This window comes from Pristiophorus japonicus, chromosome 19 (genome assembly GCF_044704955.1).
Source record: "Pristiophorus japonicus isolate sPriJap1 chromosome 19, sPriJap1.hap1, whole genome shotgun sequence".
Classification (NCBI taxonomy): domain Eukaryota; kingdom Metazoa; phylum Chordata; class Chondrichthyes; family Pristiophoridae; genus Pristiophorus; species Pristiophorus japonicus.
Window position 1 is genome coordinate 36,992,677 of NC_091995.1, and position 16,522 is coordinate 37,009,198.

Here is a 16,522-nt window from a genome sequence, read left to right on the forward strand (position 1 = left end):
ACTTAACTTAAATTGCAATGGTACGTTGCTATATGTCATCATTATCATCACCATAGGCAGTCCCTTGAAATCGAGGAAGACTTGCTTCCACTCGACACAAGACTCCCAAAGCAAGCGCTCTACTCGGAACTCCTACACGGCAGGCAAGCTCCAGGTGGGCAGAGGAAACGTTTCAAGGACACCGTCAAAGCCTCCTTGATAAAATGCAACATCCCCACCAACACCTGGGAGTCCCTGGCCAAAGACCGCTCTAAGTGGAGGAAGATCATCCGGTAGGGTGCTGAGCACCTCGAGTCTCGTCGCCGAGAGCATGCAGAAAGCAAGCGCAGGCAGCGAAAGGAGCGTGCGGCAAACCAGGCTCCCCACCCACCCTTTCCTTCAACCACTGACTGTCCCACCTGTGACAGAGACTGTAATTCCCGTATTGGACTGTACAGTCACCTGAGAACTCACTTTTAAAGTGGAAGCAAGTCTTTCTCGATTTCGAGGGACTGCCTATGAAGATGATGATGACATATAGCAATCTACCATTGCAATTTTAGTTAAGAATTGAGGGAAAGTTATTGATCTGATTAGGAAGCTGGCTGAGCGGCAGGAAACAGGCAGTAGGGACAATGAGTAGGTATTCTGATTGGCAGGATGTTACGAGTGGTGGCCCGCAGGGATCTGTGTTGGGGCCTCAACTATTAACAGCTTTTATTAACCACTTAGATGATGTCATAGAAAGTCATTTATCCAAATTTGCCGAAGACAAAGATAGGCGTGATTGTGGGCAGTGTAGATGGAAGCAGCATATTACAAAGGGATATTGATAGATTAAGTGCATGCGCAGAACTGTGACGAATGGATTTCAATGGAAGCAAATGTGAGGTCATCCACTTTCGACCGAAAAATGATAGAACAGGGTACAATCTAAATGGTGAAAAGCTAAAAACAGTGGATGTCCAAAGAGACTTGGAGGTTCAGATAAATAGATCAATAAAATGCCACGAGCTGCAGCATAACTTCTACCCCCATGTATTCCGGAACAGAAAATAATCAAAAAAGGTTAATGGAATACTGGCCTTTATATCTGGAGCACTAGAATACAAGGGGGTAGAAGTTATGCTGCAGCTGTACAAAACCCTGGTTATACCACACCTGGAGCACTGTGAGCAGTTCTAGACACCGCACCTGAGGAAGAATGTATTGGTCTTGAAGGGAGTGCAACATAGGTTCACCAGAATGATACCCGGACTTCAAGGGTTGAGTTACGAGGAGAGATTACACAAATTAGGGTTGTATTCCCTGGAATTTAGGTTAGGGGATGAACTGATCGAAGTTTTCAGGATATTAAGGGGAACTGATAGGGTAGATAGAGAGAAACTATTTCCGTTGGTTGGGGATTCTAGGACTCGGGGGCATAGTCTAAGACTTAGAGCCAGACATTTCAGGAGTGAAATTAGGAAACACTTCTACACACAAAGGGCCCAAGTTTCCGCCCCCTGTAAAAATGGCGCACCTCCATGAGGTGCACTGACTTTCTAGAATTAAAAGGGCACCGAAAAGTTACTTCCTAATTCTCCGAGCTCCTCAGGATGTCTTCAGCCTTAGCATAGCGCAGCACAAGGAGTGGAGGGCGGAGCCAGGTCCCGGCGCTGCAAACAGTGCCGGGACCTCTGCACATGCACGCTAGAATGTGCGCCCATGTGCAGTAGCTCCTCGCAGCCCGAATCTCTGTGACGCTGCATGGGAGGGGCCTGAAGCACGTCGCCCCTAGCCCTGGCCAAATGGGCTCCCTGGGCATTGAGGATGTGCTTAGTTATCGGGACTCGGGTTTCCGAGAAACACCCACACCGATTATCGCTGGGATGATCCGATTAACTGGGAGCCCAGAAAGCAACGCCTGCCTGAGATGTCTGGGAAGGAAATTGCTGGTTTCATTGAAAGACCGACTGACAAATTCACCCGATGGGAAGTAAGTTGGAGGGAGAGCCCACTCATTTGCTGTGGTCGGGAGTTACTCAAGCCCATGTTCGGAGTCAGTCTGTGCTCCATTCAGAAGATGGGCGCTCCGGCCACAGACGACTCTGAGCTGGACTCGGGATCCACATCTTTGAACATTCTCTGACAACCACAGCTTTCGGCAAAGTAAGGAGATGACACTTCAACACCGCATCTGCGGGGATCATGCCTAGACTGGGGGAGAAACGTCCGGCTTTTATTCCGGACTGGTTGAAATTCTAAAAGTGGAATCTTGCAATATGGAAGCACAAAATTAATAAACACCAAAATTAATAAGAGTCTAGATACAAAATACGGCAATTCCTGTGCGTGCTCCAGTCGGCAAGGTCGGACTTCTAATTTTTATTACTAGATTTAATGTTCATTTACTGATATTTAAAAATTATTTTGGTTCCCTGCATCTTTATGGTTAAAAGTGAAGTGGTTAATGCTTTGCAAAATCCCCTAACTTCCCTCTAACTTCCCTTTCCCCGCTATCTCTCACTGCCTGCATCTAATTTATAAAGTGTAGGCAAGATTTTTCTGAGTGTGCAAAAGTCGACACTTACTCCATTCTAAGTTAGTTTGGAGTAAGGTTTCTCTGTGTAAACTTGCAAAACAAGCATAAGTGTCTGGACACTCCCCCTTTTGAAAAAAGAATGTTCTAAAATGAAACTATTCTAACTAACTAGAATTGGAAACATAGAAACATAGAAAATAGGTTCAGGAATAGGCCATTCGGTCCTTCGAGCCTTTACCACCATTCAATAAGATCATTGCTGATCATTCACCTCACTACCCCTTTCCTGCTTTCTCTCCATACCCCTTGATCCCTTTTGCCATAAGGGCCATTTCTAACTCCCTCTTGAATATATCTATCGAACTGGCATCAACAACTCTCTGCGGTAGAGAATTCCACAGGTTCACAATTCTCTGAGTGAAGACGTTTCTCCTTAGCTCGGTTCTAAATGGCCTACCCCTTATCCTTAGACTGTGACCGCTGGTGCTGGACTTCCCCAACATCGGGAACATTCTTCCTGCATCTAACCTGTCCAATCCGGTCAGAATTGTATGTTTCTATGAGATCCCCTCTCATTCTTCGAAACTCCAATGAATACGGACCCAGTCGATCCAGTCTCTCATCATATGTCAGTCCTGCCATCCCAGGAATCAGTCTGGTGAACCGTCGCTGCACTCCCTCAAAAGCAAGGATGTCCTTTCTCAGTTAGGAGACCAAAACTGAACACAATATTCAAGGTGAAGCCTCAGCAAGGCCCTGTACAACTGTAGTAAGACCTCCCTGCTCCTATATTCAAATTCCCTTGCGGTTAAGAAAGCAAATGGCATGTTGGCCTTCATAGCGAGGGGATTTGAATACAGGGGCAGGGAGGTGTTGCTACAGTTGTACAGGGCCTTGGTGAGGCCACACCTGGAGTATTGTGTACAGTTTTGGTCTCCTAACTTGAGGAAGGACATTCTTGCTATTGAGGGAGTGCAGCGAAGGTTCACCAGACTGATTCCCGGGATGGCGGGACTGACCTATCAAGAAAGATTGGATCAACTGGGCTTGTATTCACTGGAGTTCAGAAGAATGAGAGGGGACCTCATAGAAACGTTTAAAATTCTGATGGGTTTAGACAGGTTAGATGCAGAAAGAATGTTCCCAATGTTGGGGAAGTCCAGAACCAGGGATCACAGGCTGAGGATAAGGGGTAAGCCATTTAGGACCGAGATGAGGAAAAACTTCTTCACCCAGAGAGTGGTGAACCTGTGGAATTCTCTACCACAGAAAGTAGTTGAGGCCAATTCACTAAATATATTCAAAAGGGAGTTAGATGAAGTCCTTACTACTCGGGGGATCAAGGGTTATGGCGAGAAAGCAGGAAGGGGGTACTGAAGTTTCATGTTCAGCCATGAACTCATTGAATGGCGGTGCAGGCTAGAAGGGCTGAATGGCCTGCTCCTGCACCTATTTTTCTATGTTTCTATGTTTCTATGTTTCTATGAAGGCCAAGATGCCATTTGTCTTCTTCACCGCCTGCTGTACCTGCATGCCAACTTTCAATGACTGATGTACCATGACACCCAGGTATCGTTGTACCTTCCCCTTTCCTAATCTGCCGTCATTCAGATAATATTCTGCATCATGTTTTTGCCACCAAAGTGGATAATCTCACATTTATCCACATCTGCCATGCGTTTGCCCACTAACATAGCCTGTCCAACTCACACTGCAGTTTCTTAGCATCCTCCTCACAGCTCACACCACCATCCAGCTTAGTGTCATCTGCAAACTTGGAGATATTACACTCAATTCCTTCATCTAAATCATTGATGTATATTGTAAATAGCTGGGGACCCAGCACTGAGCCCTGCGGCACCCTCCTAGTCACTGCCTACCATTTTGAAAAGGACCCATTTATCCTGATTCTGCTTCCTGTCTGCCAACCAGTTCTCTATCCATGTGAATACATTACCCCCAATAACATGTGGTTTAATTTTGCACAGCAATCTCTTGTGTGGGACCTTGTCAAAAGCTTTTTGAAGTTACAAATACACCACATCGACTGGTTCTCCCTTGTCCACTCTATTAGTTACATCCTCAAAAAATTCTAGAAGATTTGTCAAGCATGATTTCCCTTTCATGCTGACTTGGATTGATCGTGTCACTGCTTTGCAAATGTGCTGCTATTTCATCTTTAATAATTGATTCCAACATTTTCCCCACCACTGATGTCAGGCTAACCGGTCTATAATTCCCTGTTTTCTCTCTCCCTCCTATTTTAAAAAGTGGTGTTACATTAGCTATCCTCCAGTCCATAGGAACTGATCCAGAGTCGATAGACTGTTGGAAAATGATCACCAATGCATCCACTATTTCTCGGGCCACTTCCTTAAGTACTCTGGGATGCAGAATATCAGGCCCTGGGGATTTATCGGCCTTCAATCCCATCAATTTCCCTAACACAATTTCATGACTAATAAGGATTTCCTTCAGTTCCTCCTTCTCGCTAGATCCTCGGTCCCCTAGTATTTCCGGAAGGTTATTCATGTCTTCCTTCGTGAAGACAGCACCAAAGTATTTGTTCAATTGGTCTGCCATTTCTCTGTTCCCCATTATAAATTCACCTGATTCTGACTGCAAGGGACCTACCTTTGTCTTCACTATTCTCTTTCTCTTCACTTATCTATAGAAACTTTTGCAGTCAGTTTTTATGTTCCCAGCAAGCTTCCTCTCATACTCTATTTTCCCCCTCCTAATTAAACCCTTTGTCCTCCTCTGCTGGATTCTAAATTTCTCCAGTCATCAGATTTGCTGCTTTTTCTGGCCAATTTATATGCCTCTTCCTTCGATTTAACACCATCCCTAATTTCCCTTATTAGCCACGGTTGAGTCACCTTCCCCATTTTATTTTTTACTCCAGACAGGGATGTATAACTGTTGAAGTTCATCCATGTGATATTTAAATGTCTGCCATTGCCTATCCATGGTCAATCCTTTAAGTATCATTCGCCAGTCTATTCTAGCTAATTCACGTCTCATACCATCAAAGTTACCTTTCCTTAAGTTCAAGTCCCTAGTCTCTGATTTAACTGTGTCACTCTCCATCTTAATAAAGAATTCTACCATATTTTGGTCACTCTTCCCCAAGGGGCCTCGCACAACAAGATTATTAATTAGTCCTTTCTCATTACACATCACCCAGTCTAGGATGGCCATCCCTCCAGTTGGTTCCTCGACATCTTGTTTGAGAAAACCATCCCGAGTACACTCCAGGAAATCATCCTCCCCCGTATTGCTACCAGTTTGGTTAGTCTAATCTATATGTAGATTAAAATTGTCCATGATAACTGCTGTACCTTTATTGCACGCATCCCTAATTTCTTATTTGCTGCCGTCCTCAACCTCACTACTATTGTTTGGGGGTCTGTACACAACTCCCAATATCGTTTTCTGCCCTTTGGTATTCTGCAGCTCTACCCATACAGATTCCACATCATCCAAACTAATGTTCTTCCTTACTATTGTGTTAATTTCCTCCGTAACCAACAATGCTACCCCACCTCCTTTTCCTTTCTGTCTATCCTTCCTGAATGTTGAATGCCCCTGGTTGTTGAGTTCCCAGCCTTGGTCACCCTGGAGCCATTTCTCCATAATCCCAATTCTATCATATTCATTAATAGCTGCCTGTGCAGTTAATTCATCCACCTTATTACGAATACTCCTCGCAGTGAGGTACAGAGCCTTCAGGCTTGACTTTTTAACACACTTTGTCACTTTAGAATTTTGCTGTAATGTGGCCCTTTTTGATTTTTGCCTTGGGTTTCTCTGCCCTCCACTTGTACTTTTCTCCTTTCTATCTTTTGCTTCTGCCCTCTTTTTACTTCCCTCTGTCTCCCTGCATAGATTCCCATCCCCCTTCCCTATTAGTTTAACCCCTCCCCAACAGCACTAGCAAACGCTCCCCCTAGGACATTAGAGCAAACTAAATGCCGAGAATTTCAGTTTCTAAGATGCTCCATACTAAACGAGTAGCTCCAAAAAAATAGGAGCGACTCTAGCCGAAACTTGAGCCCAATGGGTTGTAGAAATTTGGAACTCTCTTCTGCAAACAGAAATTGATGCTAGATCAATGATTAATTTTAAAACGGGGATTGATAGCTTTCTGCTAACCAAAGGTATTAAGGGATATGGGCCAAAGGTGGGTATATAGAGATTGCAGATCAATCATGATCTCACTGAATGGCGCAGCAGGCTCGAGGGGCTCAATGGTCTCCTCCTGTTCCTATGTTCCTATATGTTCTGAAATGTCATCAGTGTTCTAATGCAGGAAAATGCAGCAAATTATTTACGCACTGCAAGTTCCCAGACAAAGCAATTAGATCAATGACCAGAAAGTCATTTTTTGTGTGATGTTGGTTGAGGGATTAATAATTAACCAGGACAATGCAGAGGAACAGATTTAAACAGGCTGAAATAAGGACAGTTTCTGCAGTGCATTCTCTTGACCATCCGCCGCAAGGTTACATAAGAACATAAGAACATAAGAAAGAGGAGCAGGAGTAGGCCATTTGGCCCCTCGAGTCTGCTCCGCCATTTAATAAAATCATGACTGATCTGATCATGGACTCAGCTCCACTTCCCTGCCTGCTCCCCATAACCATTTATTACCTTATCGCTCAAAAATCTGTCTATCTCCGCCTTAAATATATTCAATGACCCAGCCTCCACAGCTCTCTGGGAAAGAGAATTCCATAGATTTACAACCCTCTGAGGGAAGAAATTTCTCCTCATCTCAGTTTTAAATGGGCAGCCCCTTATTCTAAGACTATGCCTCCTAGTTTTAGTTTCCCCTATGAGTGGAAATATCCCCTCTGCATCCAACCTGTCAAGCCTCCTCATTATCTTATAAGTTTCAATAAGACCACCTCTCATTCTTCTGAACTCCAATGAGTATAGTCCCAACTTACTCAACCTATCTTCATAAGTCAATCCCTCATCTCCGGAATCAACCAAGTGAACGTTCTGTGAACAGCCTCCAATGCATGTATATCCTTCCTTAAATACGGAGACCAAAACTTTACGCAGTACTCCAGGTGTGACATCACCAATACCTTGTACATATACATCAAGTTACATCAAGTCAACAGCACAGGACCAGGACATTCAGCCCAACTAGTCAATTCTGGCATTTCTGCTGCACATGATGGCTCCTCTCATCTCTCTTCCTCTAACCTTATCAGTATATCCTTCTATTAATTTCTCCCTCAGGTGTTTATCCAGCTTATCCTGAAATCGATGCTATTTGCCTCAAATTGTGTGTTTGTTGGAGGGTCGAAGTTGGTGGTGTCCTCTTCGGGTTGCTCGTGGCTGTTTGGAAATCGCAGTTTGGTTTGGTCCAAATGCTTTCTGCAAGTTAGTCCATTGGCAAGTTTGACCTGAAACACCCTACTCCCATCTTTGGCTATGACGGTGCCAGCAAGCCATTTGGGACTAAGTCCATAGTTGAGTACAAAGACAGGGTCATTGACTTCAATATCGCGTGAAATGTCCACCAATCATATTAAAAGTTGAACTGAACGGAATTCCAGTATCCATGGAACTGAACACAGGTGCGAGTTAGTCTATCATGAGCAAAAAGGCCTTCGACAGGCTGTGGTGCAACAAGGCACACAGGCCCAAGCTTAGCTCCATTCATACCAAGCTAAGAACTTACAATAAAGAGCTGATCCCTGTTATTGGCAGTGCAGCAGTAAAAGTCTCCCATGGTGGAGCAGTGCACGAACTCCCACTATGGATTGTACCAGGAGATGGCCCCCTACTGTTTGGTAGAAGCTGGCTGGGAAAAATCCGCTGGAACTGGGACAACATCTGAACGCTCTCATCCATCAACAATGCTTCTTGTGCCCAGGTTCTGAGCAAGTTCCCATCGTTGTTTGAGCCAGGCATTGGAAGTTTCTCAAGGGCGAAGGTGCAGATCCACTTGGTTCCCGGTACTCGACCCATCCACCAGGGGGGTGCCATAAATGATGTGAGAGAAAGTGGAAATTGAGCTGGACAGGCTGCAGCGAGAAGGCACCATCGCGCCGGTGGAGTTCAACGAGTGGGCCAGTCCGATTCTTCCGGTTCTCAAAGGTGACGGCATGATCAGAATTTGTGGGGACTATAAAGTAACGATTAATCATTTTTCGCTGCAGGACCAGTACCCACTACCCAAGGCAGACGACCTATTTGCGACCCTGGCTAGAGGAAAGACATTCACTAAGTTGGACCTGACCTCGGCCTACATGATGCAGGAGCAGGTGGAATCTTCGAAAGGCTTCACCTGCATCAACACGCACAAAGGTCTGTTCATCTACAATAGATGCCCGTTTGGGATTCGATCGGCCGCGGCTATTTTCTAAAGGAACATGGAGAGCCTGCTAAAGTCGGTTCCGCACACCGTGGTTTTCCAGGTCGACATACTGCTCACATGTTGGGACACCATCGAACACTTGAAGAGGTTCTAAGTCGGCTAGATCACATGGGACTCAGATTGAAACGATCGAAGTGTGTTTTCCTGGTGCCAGAGGTCGAGTTCTTAGGGAGAAGAATCGCGGCAGACGACATCAGTCCTACCGACACCAAGATGGAGGTCATCAAGAACGAGCCGAGACCGACAGAATGTGATGGAGCTGCGGTCGTTCCTGGGTCTCTTCAATTATTTCGGTAATTTCCAACCCGGGTTAAGCACCTTGCTCGAAACCCTACATGTGCTACTATGCAAGGGAGATGACTGGGTATGGGGGAAATCACAAGAGGCTGTTTTTAAGAAAGCCAGAAATCTGTAATGTTCCAACAAACTACTTGTTCTGTATAATCCATGTAACGTTTAGTGCTAGCTTGCGATGCGTCTTCATATGGGGTCGGGTGTGTGTTACAACAAGCCAACGAATCAAGAACATTGCAACCATTCGCCTATGCATCCAGGAGTTTGTCCAAGGCCAAAAGGGCCGACAGCATAATTGAAAAAGAAGCTCTGGCATGCGTTTATGGGGTGAAAAAAATGCACCAGTATCTGTTTGGTCTCAACTTTGAGCTAGAAACTGACCATAAGCCGCTCATATCGCTATTCTCAGAGAGCAAAGTGATTAACACCAATGCCTCTGCCCTCATCCAAAGAAGGGCGCTCACACTGTCTGCATACAACTATGTAATCTGCCACAGACCAGGCACAGAGAACTGCGCTGATGCTCTTAGTCGGCTACCATTGCCACCACTGGGGTGGAAATGGCACAGCCTGCGGACTTGCTCTTGGTGATGGATGCATTTGAAAACGAAACGTCACCGGTTGTGGCTCGTCAGATCAGGACCTGGACCAGCCAAGATCTTTTACTGTCCCTGGTAAAAAAACTCTGTCCTCCATGGGAGCTGGTCCAGCTTCCCAGCGGAGATGCATGAAGAGATCAAGCCGTTCCAGCGGCGCAAAGATGAAATGTCCATACAGGTGTACTGTCTTTTGTGGGATAATTGCGTGGTTTTGCCTCAGAAAGGAAGCGAAATGTTCATACGTGACTGACACAGCACCCACCCAGGCATAGTAATGATGAAAGCTATAGCCAGATCCCATGTGTGGTGGCCCGGCATCGACTCAGATTTAGAGTCATGTGTGCGCCAATGCAACACTTACTCTCAACTGAGCGATGCACCCAGAGAAGCACCACTAAGTTTGTGGTCATGGCCCTCTAAACCGTGGTATAGGATCCACGTTGACTTTGCGGGCCCGTTTCTTGGCAAAATGTTTTTGGTTGTTGTGGATGCTTATTCAAAATGGATTGAATGTGTAATAATGTCTGTAAGCACGTCCACTGCCACCATCGAAAGCCTACGAGCCATGTTCGCCACACACGGCCTGCCTGATGTCCTTGACAGCGACAATCGGTCGTGCTTCACCAGTGCTGCATTCAAGGAATTCATGACCCGCAATGGGATCAAGCACGTCACATCCGCCCCGTTCAAGCCCGCATCCAATGGCCAGGCAGAACGGGCAGTTCAGATCATCAAGCAAAGCTTGAAATGTATGTCGGAAGGCTCCCTGCAGACTCGGTTGTCCCGAGTACTGCTCAGCTGCCACACCAGACTCCACTCTCTCACCGGGGGTTCTCCCAGCCAAGCTGCTCATGAAAAGGGCGCTCAAAACAAGGCTCTCTCTTGTCCACCCCGATCTCCATGATCATGTCGAGGGCAGGTGGCATCAAGAGAGCATGTACCATGATCGCGCAAATATGTCACGTGATATTGAAGTCAATGACCCTGTATTTGTACTCAACTGTGGACATGGTGTAGACAATGAGTAAATGTGACCTTAGCTCCTTTATTCAAACTCCAGAGTGCTGGTACAGCATGGGAGGCCTGCTTATATACAGTGCCCCCAGGGGATGCTGGGATCTCTTGGGACTCCAACAGGTAAGCCCTCTGGTGGCGGTATGATACAAGTTGTCGAGGGTTGCATACATAACATCACTCCCTCCCACTTATTTACAGGGTGAGACGATCTAGGGCTTTTCACTCCCTGTCGATCATCTCGGTACAAATGCAGGTGTGGGTGAATTGGTTGTTTCTTCGTTGGGCAGCTGGGCAGCTGGCCTTGCTGGGCTGCTGGGGATGGTGAGTTCGGCTTCGTGGTCAACCGTGATGTGGGTTGCCACTTGTGTGTGTTGGAGGGTCGAAGTTGGTGGGTTCCTCTTCAGGTTGCTCGTGGCTGTTTGTAAATCGTAGTATGGTTTGGCTCAAATGCTTTCTGCAAGTTAGTCCATTGGCAAGTTTGACCTGAAACATCCTACTCCCTTCTTTGTCTATGACTGTGCCAGCAAGCCATTTGGGACCATGTCCCGAGTTGAGTACAAATACAGGGTCGTTGACTTCAATATTGCATGACAAATTTGCGTGATCATGGTACATGCTTTGTTGATACCGCCTGCCCTCGACATGATCATGGAGATCAGGGTGAACAAGAGAGAAACTTGTTTTGAGCACCCTTTTCATGAGCAGCTCGGCTGTGGGAACCACACTGAGTGAGTGGTGTCTGGTGCGGTAGCTGAGCAGGAATCAGGCCAGGCGGGTCTGCAGGGAACCTTCTGATACACGTTTCAAGCTTTGCTTGATGGTTTGGACAGCCCGTTCTGCCTGGCCATTGGATGCAGGCTTGAACGGGGCAGATGTGACATGTTTGATCCCATTGCGGGTCATGAATTCCTTGAATTCAGCACTGGTGACACACGGCCCATTGTCGCTGACAAGGACATCAGGCAGGCCGTGTGTGGCGAACATGGCTCGTAGACTTTCGATGGTGGCAGTGGACGTACTTACAGACATTATTACACATTCAATCCATTTTGAATAAGCATCCACAACAACCAAAAATATTTTGCCAAGAAACGGGCCAGCGAAGTCAATGTGGATCACAGACCACGGTTTGGAGGGCCATGACCTCAAACTTAGCGGTGCCCCTCTGGGTGCATTGCTCAGTTGAGTGCAAGTGTTGCATTGGTGCATGCATGATTTTAAATCTGAGTCGATGCCGGGCCACCACACATGGAATCTGCCTATAGCTTTCATCATTACTATGCCTGGGTGGGTACTGTGTAGGTCACGTATGAACTTTTCCCTGCCTTTCTGAGGCAAAACCACGCGATTACCCCACAAAGACAGTCCACCTATATGGACATTTCGTCTTTGCGCCGCTGGAACGGCTTGATATCTTCATGCATCTCCGCTGGGACATTGGACCAACTCTCATGGAGGACACAGTTTTTTACAAGGGACAATAAAGGATCCTGGCTGGTCCAGGTCCTGATCTGGTGGGCCGTAACTGGTGACTTGTCGTTTTCAAATGCATCCATTACCAAGAACAAGTCTGCAGGCTGTGCCATTTCCACCTCAGTGATGGGCAATGGTAGCCGACTGAGAGCATCAGCGCAGTTCTCTGTGCCTGGTCTGTGGCGAATTACATAGTTATACGCAGACAGCGTGAGCGCCCTTCTTTGGATGCGGTCAGGGGCATTGGTGTTAATCCCTTTGCTCTCTGAGAATAGCGATATGAGCGGCTTATGGTCAGTTTCTAGCTCAAAGTTGAGACCAAATAGATACTGGTGCATTGTTTTCACCCCGTAAACGCATGCCAGAGCTTCTATGTCAATCATGCTTTCGGTCCTTTCGGCTTGGACAAACTCCTGGACGCATAGGCGAATGGTTGCAATGTTCCCGATTCGTTTGCTTGTTGCAACACACACCCGACTCCGTATGAAGACGCATCGCAAGCGAGCACTAAACGGTTACATGGGTTATACAGAACAAGCAGTTTGTTGGAACATAACAGATTTATGGCTTTCTCAAAAGCAGCCTCTTGTGATTTCCCCCATACCCAATCATCTCCCTTGCGCATGTAGGAGTTCTTGCAAGGTGCTTTACCGGAGTAAGAAATTACCAAAATAGTTGAGGTGTCCCAGGAACGACCGCAGCTCCATCACATTCTGTCGGTCTTGGCTCGTTCTTGATGGCCTCCGTCTTGGCGTCGGTAGGACTGGTGCCGTCTGCCATGATTCTTCTCCCTAAGAAATTGACCTTTGGCGCCAGGAAAACACACTTCGAGCATTTCAACCTGAGTCCCACGCTATCTAGCTGACTTAGAACCTCTTCCAGGTTCTTCAAGTGTTCGATGGTGTCCCGACCTGTGACCAGTATGTCGTCCTGGAAAACCACAGTGCGAGGAACTGACCTTAGCAGGCTCTCCATATTCCTTTGGAAAATTGTCACGGCTGATTGAATCCCAAACGGGCATCTGTTGTAAATGAATAGACCTTTTTGCTTGTTGATGCAGGTGAGGCCTTTCGAAGATTCCGCCTGCTCCTGAGTCAGTTAGGCCGAGGTCAGGTTCAACTTGGTGACCGTCTTTACTCCAGCCAAGGTCGCAAATAGGTCGTCTGCCTTGGGTACGAGTCCTGTAGCAAGAAATGGTTAATTGTTACTTTATAGTCCCCACAAATTCTGACCGTGCCGTTGCCTTTGAGAACCTGGACAATCGGACTGGCCCATTCGTTGAACTCCACCAGCACGATGATGCCTTCTCGCTGCAGCCTGTCCAGCTCAATTTCCACTTTCTCTTGCAACATTTATGGCACCACCCGCGGCTTGTGGTGGATGGGTCGTGTACCGGGAACCAAGTGGATCTGCATCTTCGCCCCTGAGAAACTTCCAATGCCTGGCTCAAACAACGACGGGAACTTGCTCAGAACCTGGGCACAGGAAGCATCATCGACGGACGAGAGCACTCAGATGTCGTCCCAGTTCCAGCGGATTTTTCCCAGCCAGCTTCTGCCGTACATTGTGGGGCATCTCCTGGTACAATCCATAGTGGGAGTTCGTGCACTGCTCCATTATAGGAGACTTTTACTGCTGCGCTTCCAATAACAGGGATCAGCTCTTTAGTGTAAGTTCTTAGCTTGGTATGAATGGGGCTAAGCTTTGGCCTGTGGGCCTTGTTGCACCACAGCCTGTCGAAGGCTTTTTTGCTCATGATAGACTGAGTTGCACCCGTGTCCAGTTCCATGGATACTGGAATTCCATTCGGTTCAACTTTTAACATGATTGGTGGACATTTTGTGGTGAAGGTGTGTACCCCATACACTTCTGCCTCCTCGGTTTGAGTCTCTAGTACAGCCTGATCCACCATGGATCGATCCTGCTCTGCAACGTGATGGTTTGCAGGGTTTGCAGCTCATCTGCACATTCGCTGGAGGTGTCCCATTGTTCCACAGCCTTTGCACACATAATTTATGAAGGGACATTGATGGGCTCGATGATCACCTTCGCAGCGCCAACCAGGTGTTAACTGCCTCGCATTAACGATTGATGGCAGACTCTGGGTCATCTGAGGTCGTGCAGCTGCCGGCATGTACGTTCTGCCATATGCATTCCTGCCTGAAAACGACGTTACTTTGTGTACAGTACTTGCCGAAACCTCTTTATGCTGCAAAATTTGTTTGGTGTTATCGCTGGTGGACATAAATGTCTGGGCTATCGTTATGGCTTTGCTCAGATTCGGTGTTTCAACAGTCAATAGTTTGCGAAGGATAACCTCATGGCCAATGCCAAGCATAAAAAAGTCTCTTAGCATTTGCTCAAGGAATGCATCGAAATCGCAATGCCCTGTAAGGCGCCTCAGTTCGGCGACATAGCTCACCACTTCCCGACACGTGTAAAATCGATACCTTGCCATCAAAACGCTTTCCTTCGGACTTAGGTGCTCCATGACCAGCGTACACAGTTCTTCATAGGATTTGATTTTTGGTTTCACCGGAGCTAAAAGGTTCTTCATGAGGCCATAGGTTGTTGCCCCATAGATGGTAAGGAGGATCGCCCTTTGTTTGGCAGCGTTCTCGTCCCCTTCCAGCTCGTTGGCCACAAAGTATTGGTCGAGTCACTCCACGAATTGTCCCCTTCTGAGAATTTCTCCAGGATACTGGGATCCCTTGGGATTGCAATAGGTAAGCCCTCTGGTGGCAGCATGATACAGGTTGCCTAGGGTTGCATACGTAACATCTTGAATCGAAGATGACCCACTTCTATGCCAAAAAGGGATGAGTTCACAGGTGTTCCAGAAGAATTAGGAACAGGAGTGGGCCATCTAGCCCCTCGAGCCTGCTCCGCCACTCAATGAAGGACTGAATATTCCAGGTCCCGAACTAAATGTTGAAGGTGCCTGTGCGTGGATTTTTTTTAATGTGTGGTGGCCGTTGCACATCAGTCACCACACGGGCTTGACAGACCGAGGTCTTGGTCCAGTGGCAAGGATTAACCAAGACAACTAGAGACCAGCTCTGCAGCACAGACCTAGCGCGCACACCTATTGCAGTGTGGGTTGGCCCGTGCTGCCCCTGGGCCCCTGGCCCCAAACTCCGCCTCTCCTGGGACCCGATCACATCCCTCTACAGTCTCTCGCCACTCCTTCACCCCGACCTCGCCGCTCCTGCTGTATCTGCTCATGCTCCAATCACCGACCTCCCTGAAGTAGTATGCCTCCACACTGCTCCCGGGGCCTCCACGCCGCTGCAACTACACCTTGTGGTAGCTCCACATTCTAACGACTGTCTGGGTAAATAAGTTTCTCCTAAATTCTCTATTGGATTTATTAGTGACTGTCTTCTATTTATGACCCCTAATTTTGGATTCCACCGTAAGTGGAAAGATTTTCTCCATGTCTACCTTATCAAAACTTTTCATTCATCTGCAGATCTCTGCAAGGTCACCACTCAACCTTCTGTTTTCCAGAGAAAGGAGCCACAGATTGTATAATCTTTCCTATCACCTCCCATTTCTGGGAAAATCCTTTTGAATCTGATTTGCATCTTCATCAATGCATCTACATCCTTTTTTTGATAATATGGACACAAGTACTGTGCACAGTACTCTGAGTGTGGTCTAACCAAGGTTCTATGCAAATTTAACATAACTTCCCTGCTTTTAAATTCTGGGGTAGAAATCCCAGCCTCCCCGGGTCCGTACGGAGTGTGTACGGATCTGGGAAGGCATCGCAAAAGCCGTTTTCTGGCATGCAATGCACATGCGGTGAAAACCGGCTTTTCCAAGGTGTCAAGCTCTGGCTTGACAGATCCAACGCATCTCGGGGAGAAGAACACTCGCAAGGGCGAGACTACGCTATTTGCCCATCTCTTGCCCAGCAAATGTCCTGAAAATGCCTGCACCTGGTAAAAGCCAGTGCATAGCCTACTTCTACCAGTGTAAGAGTTTTAAAACATCCAAATACATAGTAAAACTCATTTTAATGTTAAAAACCCTGCCCACTAAGGTAAGTTTATTTGAAACAATAATTAAAAAAACATTTTTAAAAAATCAGAAAACTATTTTTTTTCTAAGACATTTAATAACTTTAATTTAAAGTAGTCTTAAATATGTGATATATTTTTTCTATTTTTTATTTGTGTTTGGGTGTTTGGGGGGGTATTTCTCAATCATAATAATGGGAAATTATGAGTGAGA

General features: G+C 46.7%; 1 protein-coding gene across 1 annotated transcript in view; it reads left to right on the top strand.

The window, feature by feature from the left end:
• The first annotated feature begins 1,769 nt into the window (after positions 1-1,769).
• The window catches only part of LOC139230174 (complement C4-like), a 231,338-nt gene continuing 216,585 nt past the window's right edge, over positions 1,770-16,522 (top strand). The window contains exon 1 of the mRNA XM_070862016.1: positions 1,770-1,957. Within this exon, the coding sequence (XP_070718117.1) occupies positions 1,770-1,957 (188 nt within the window). The remainder of the gene's footprint in view (positions 1,958-16,522) is intronic.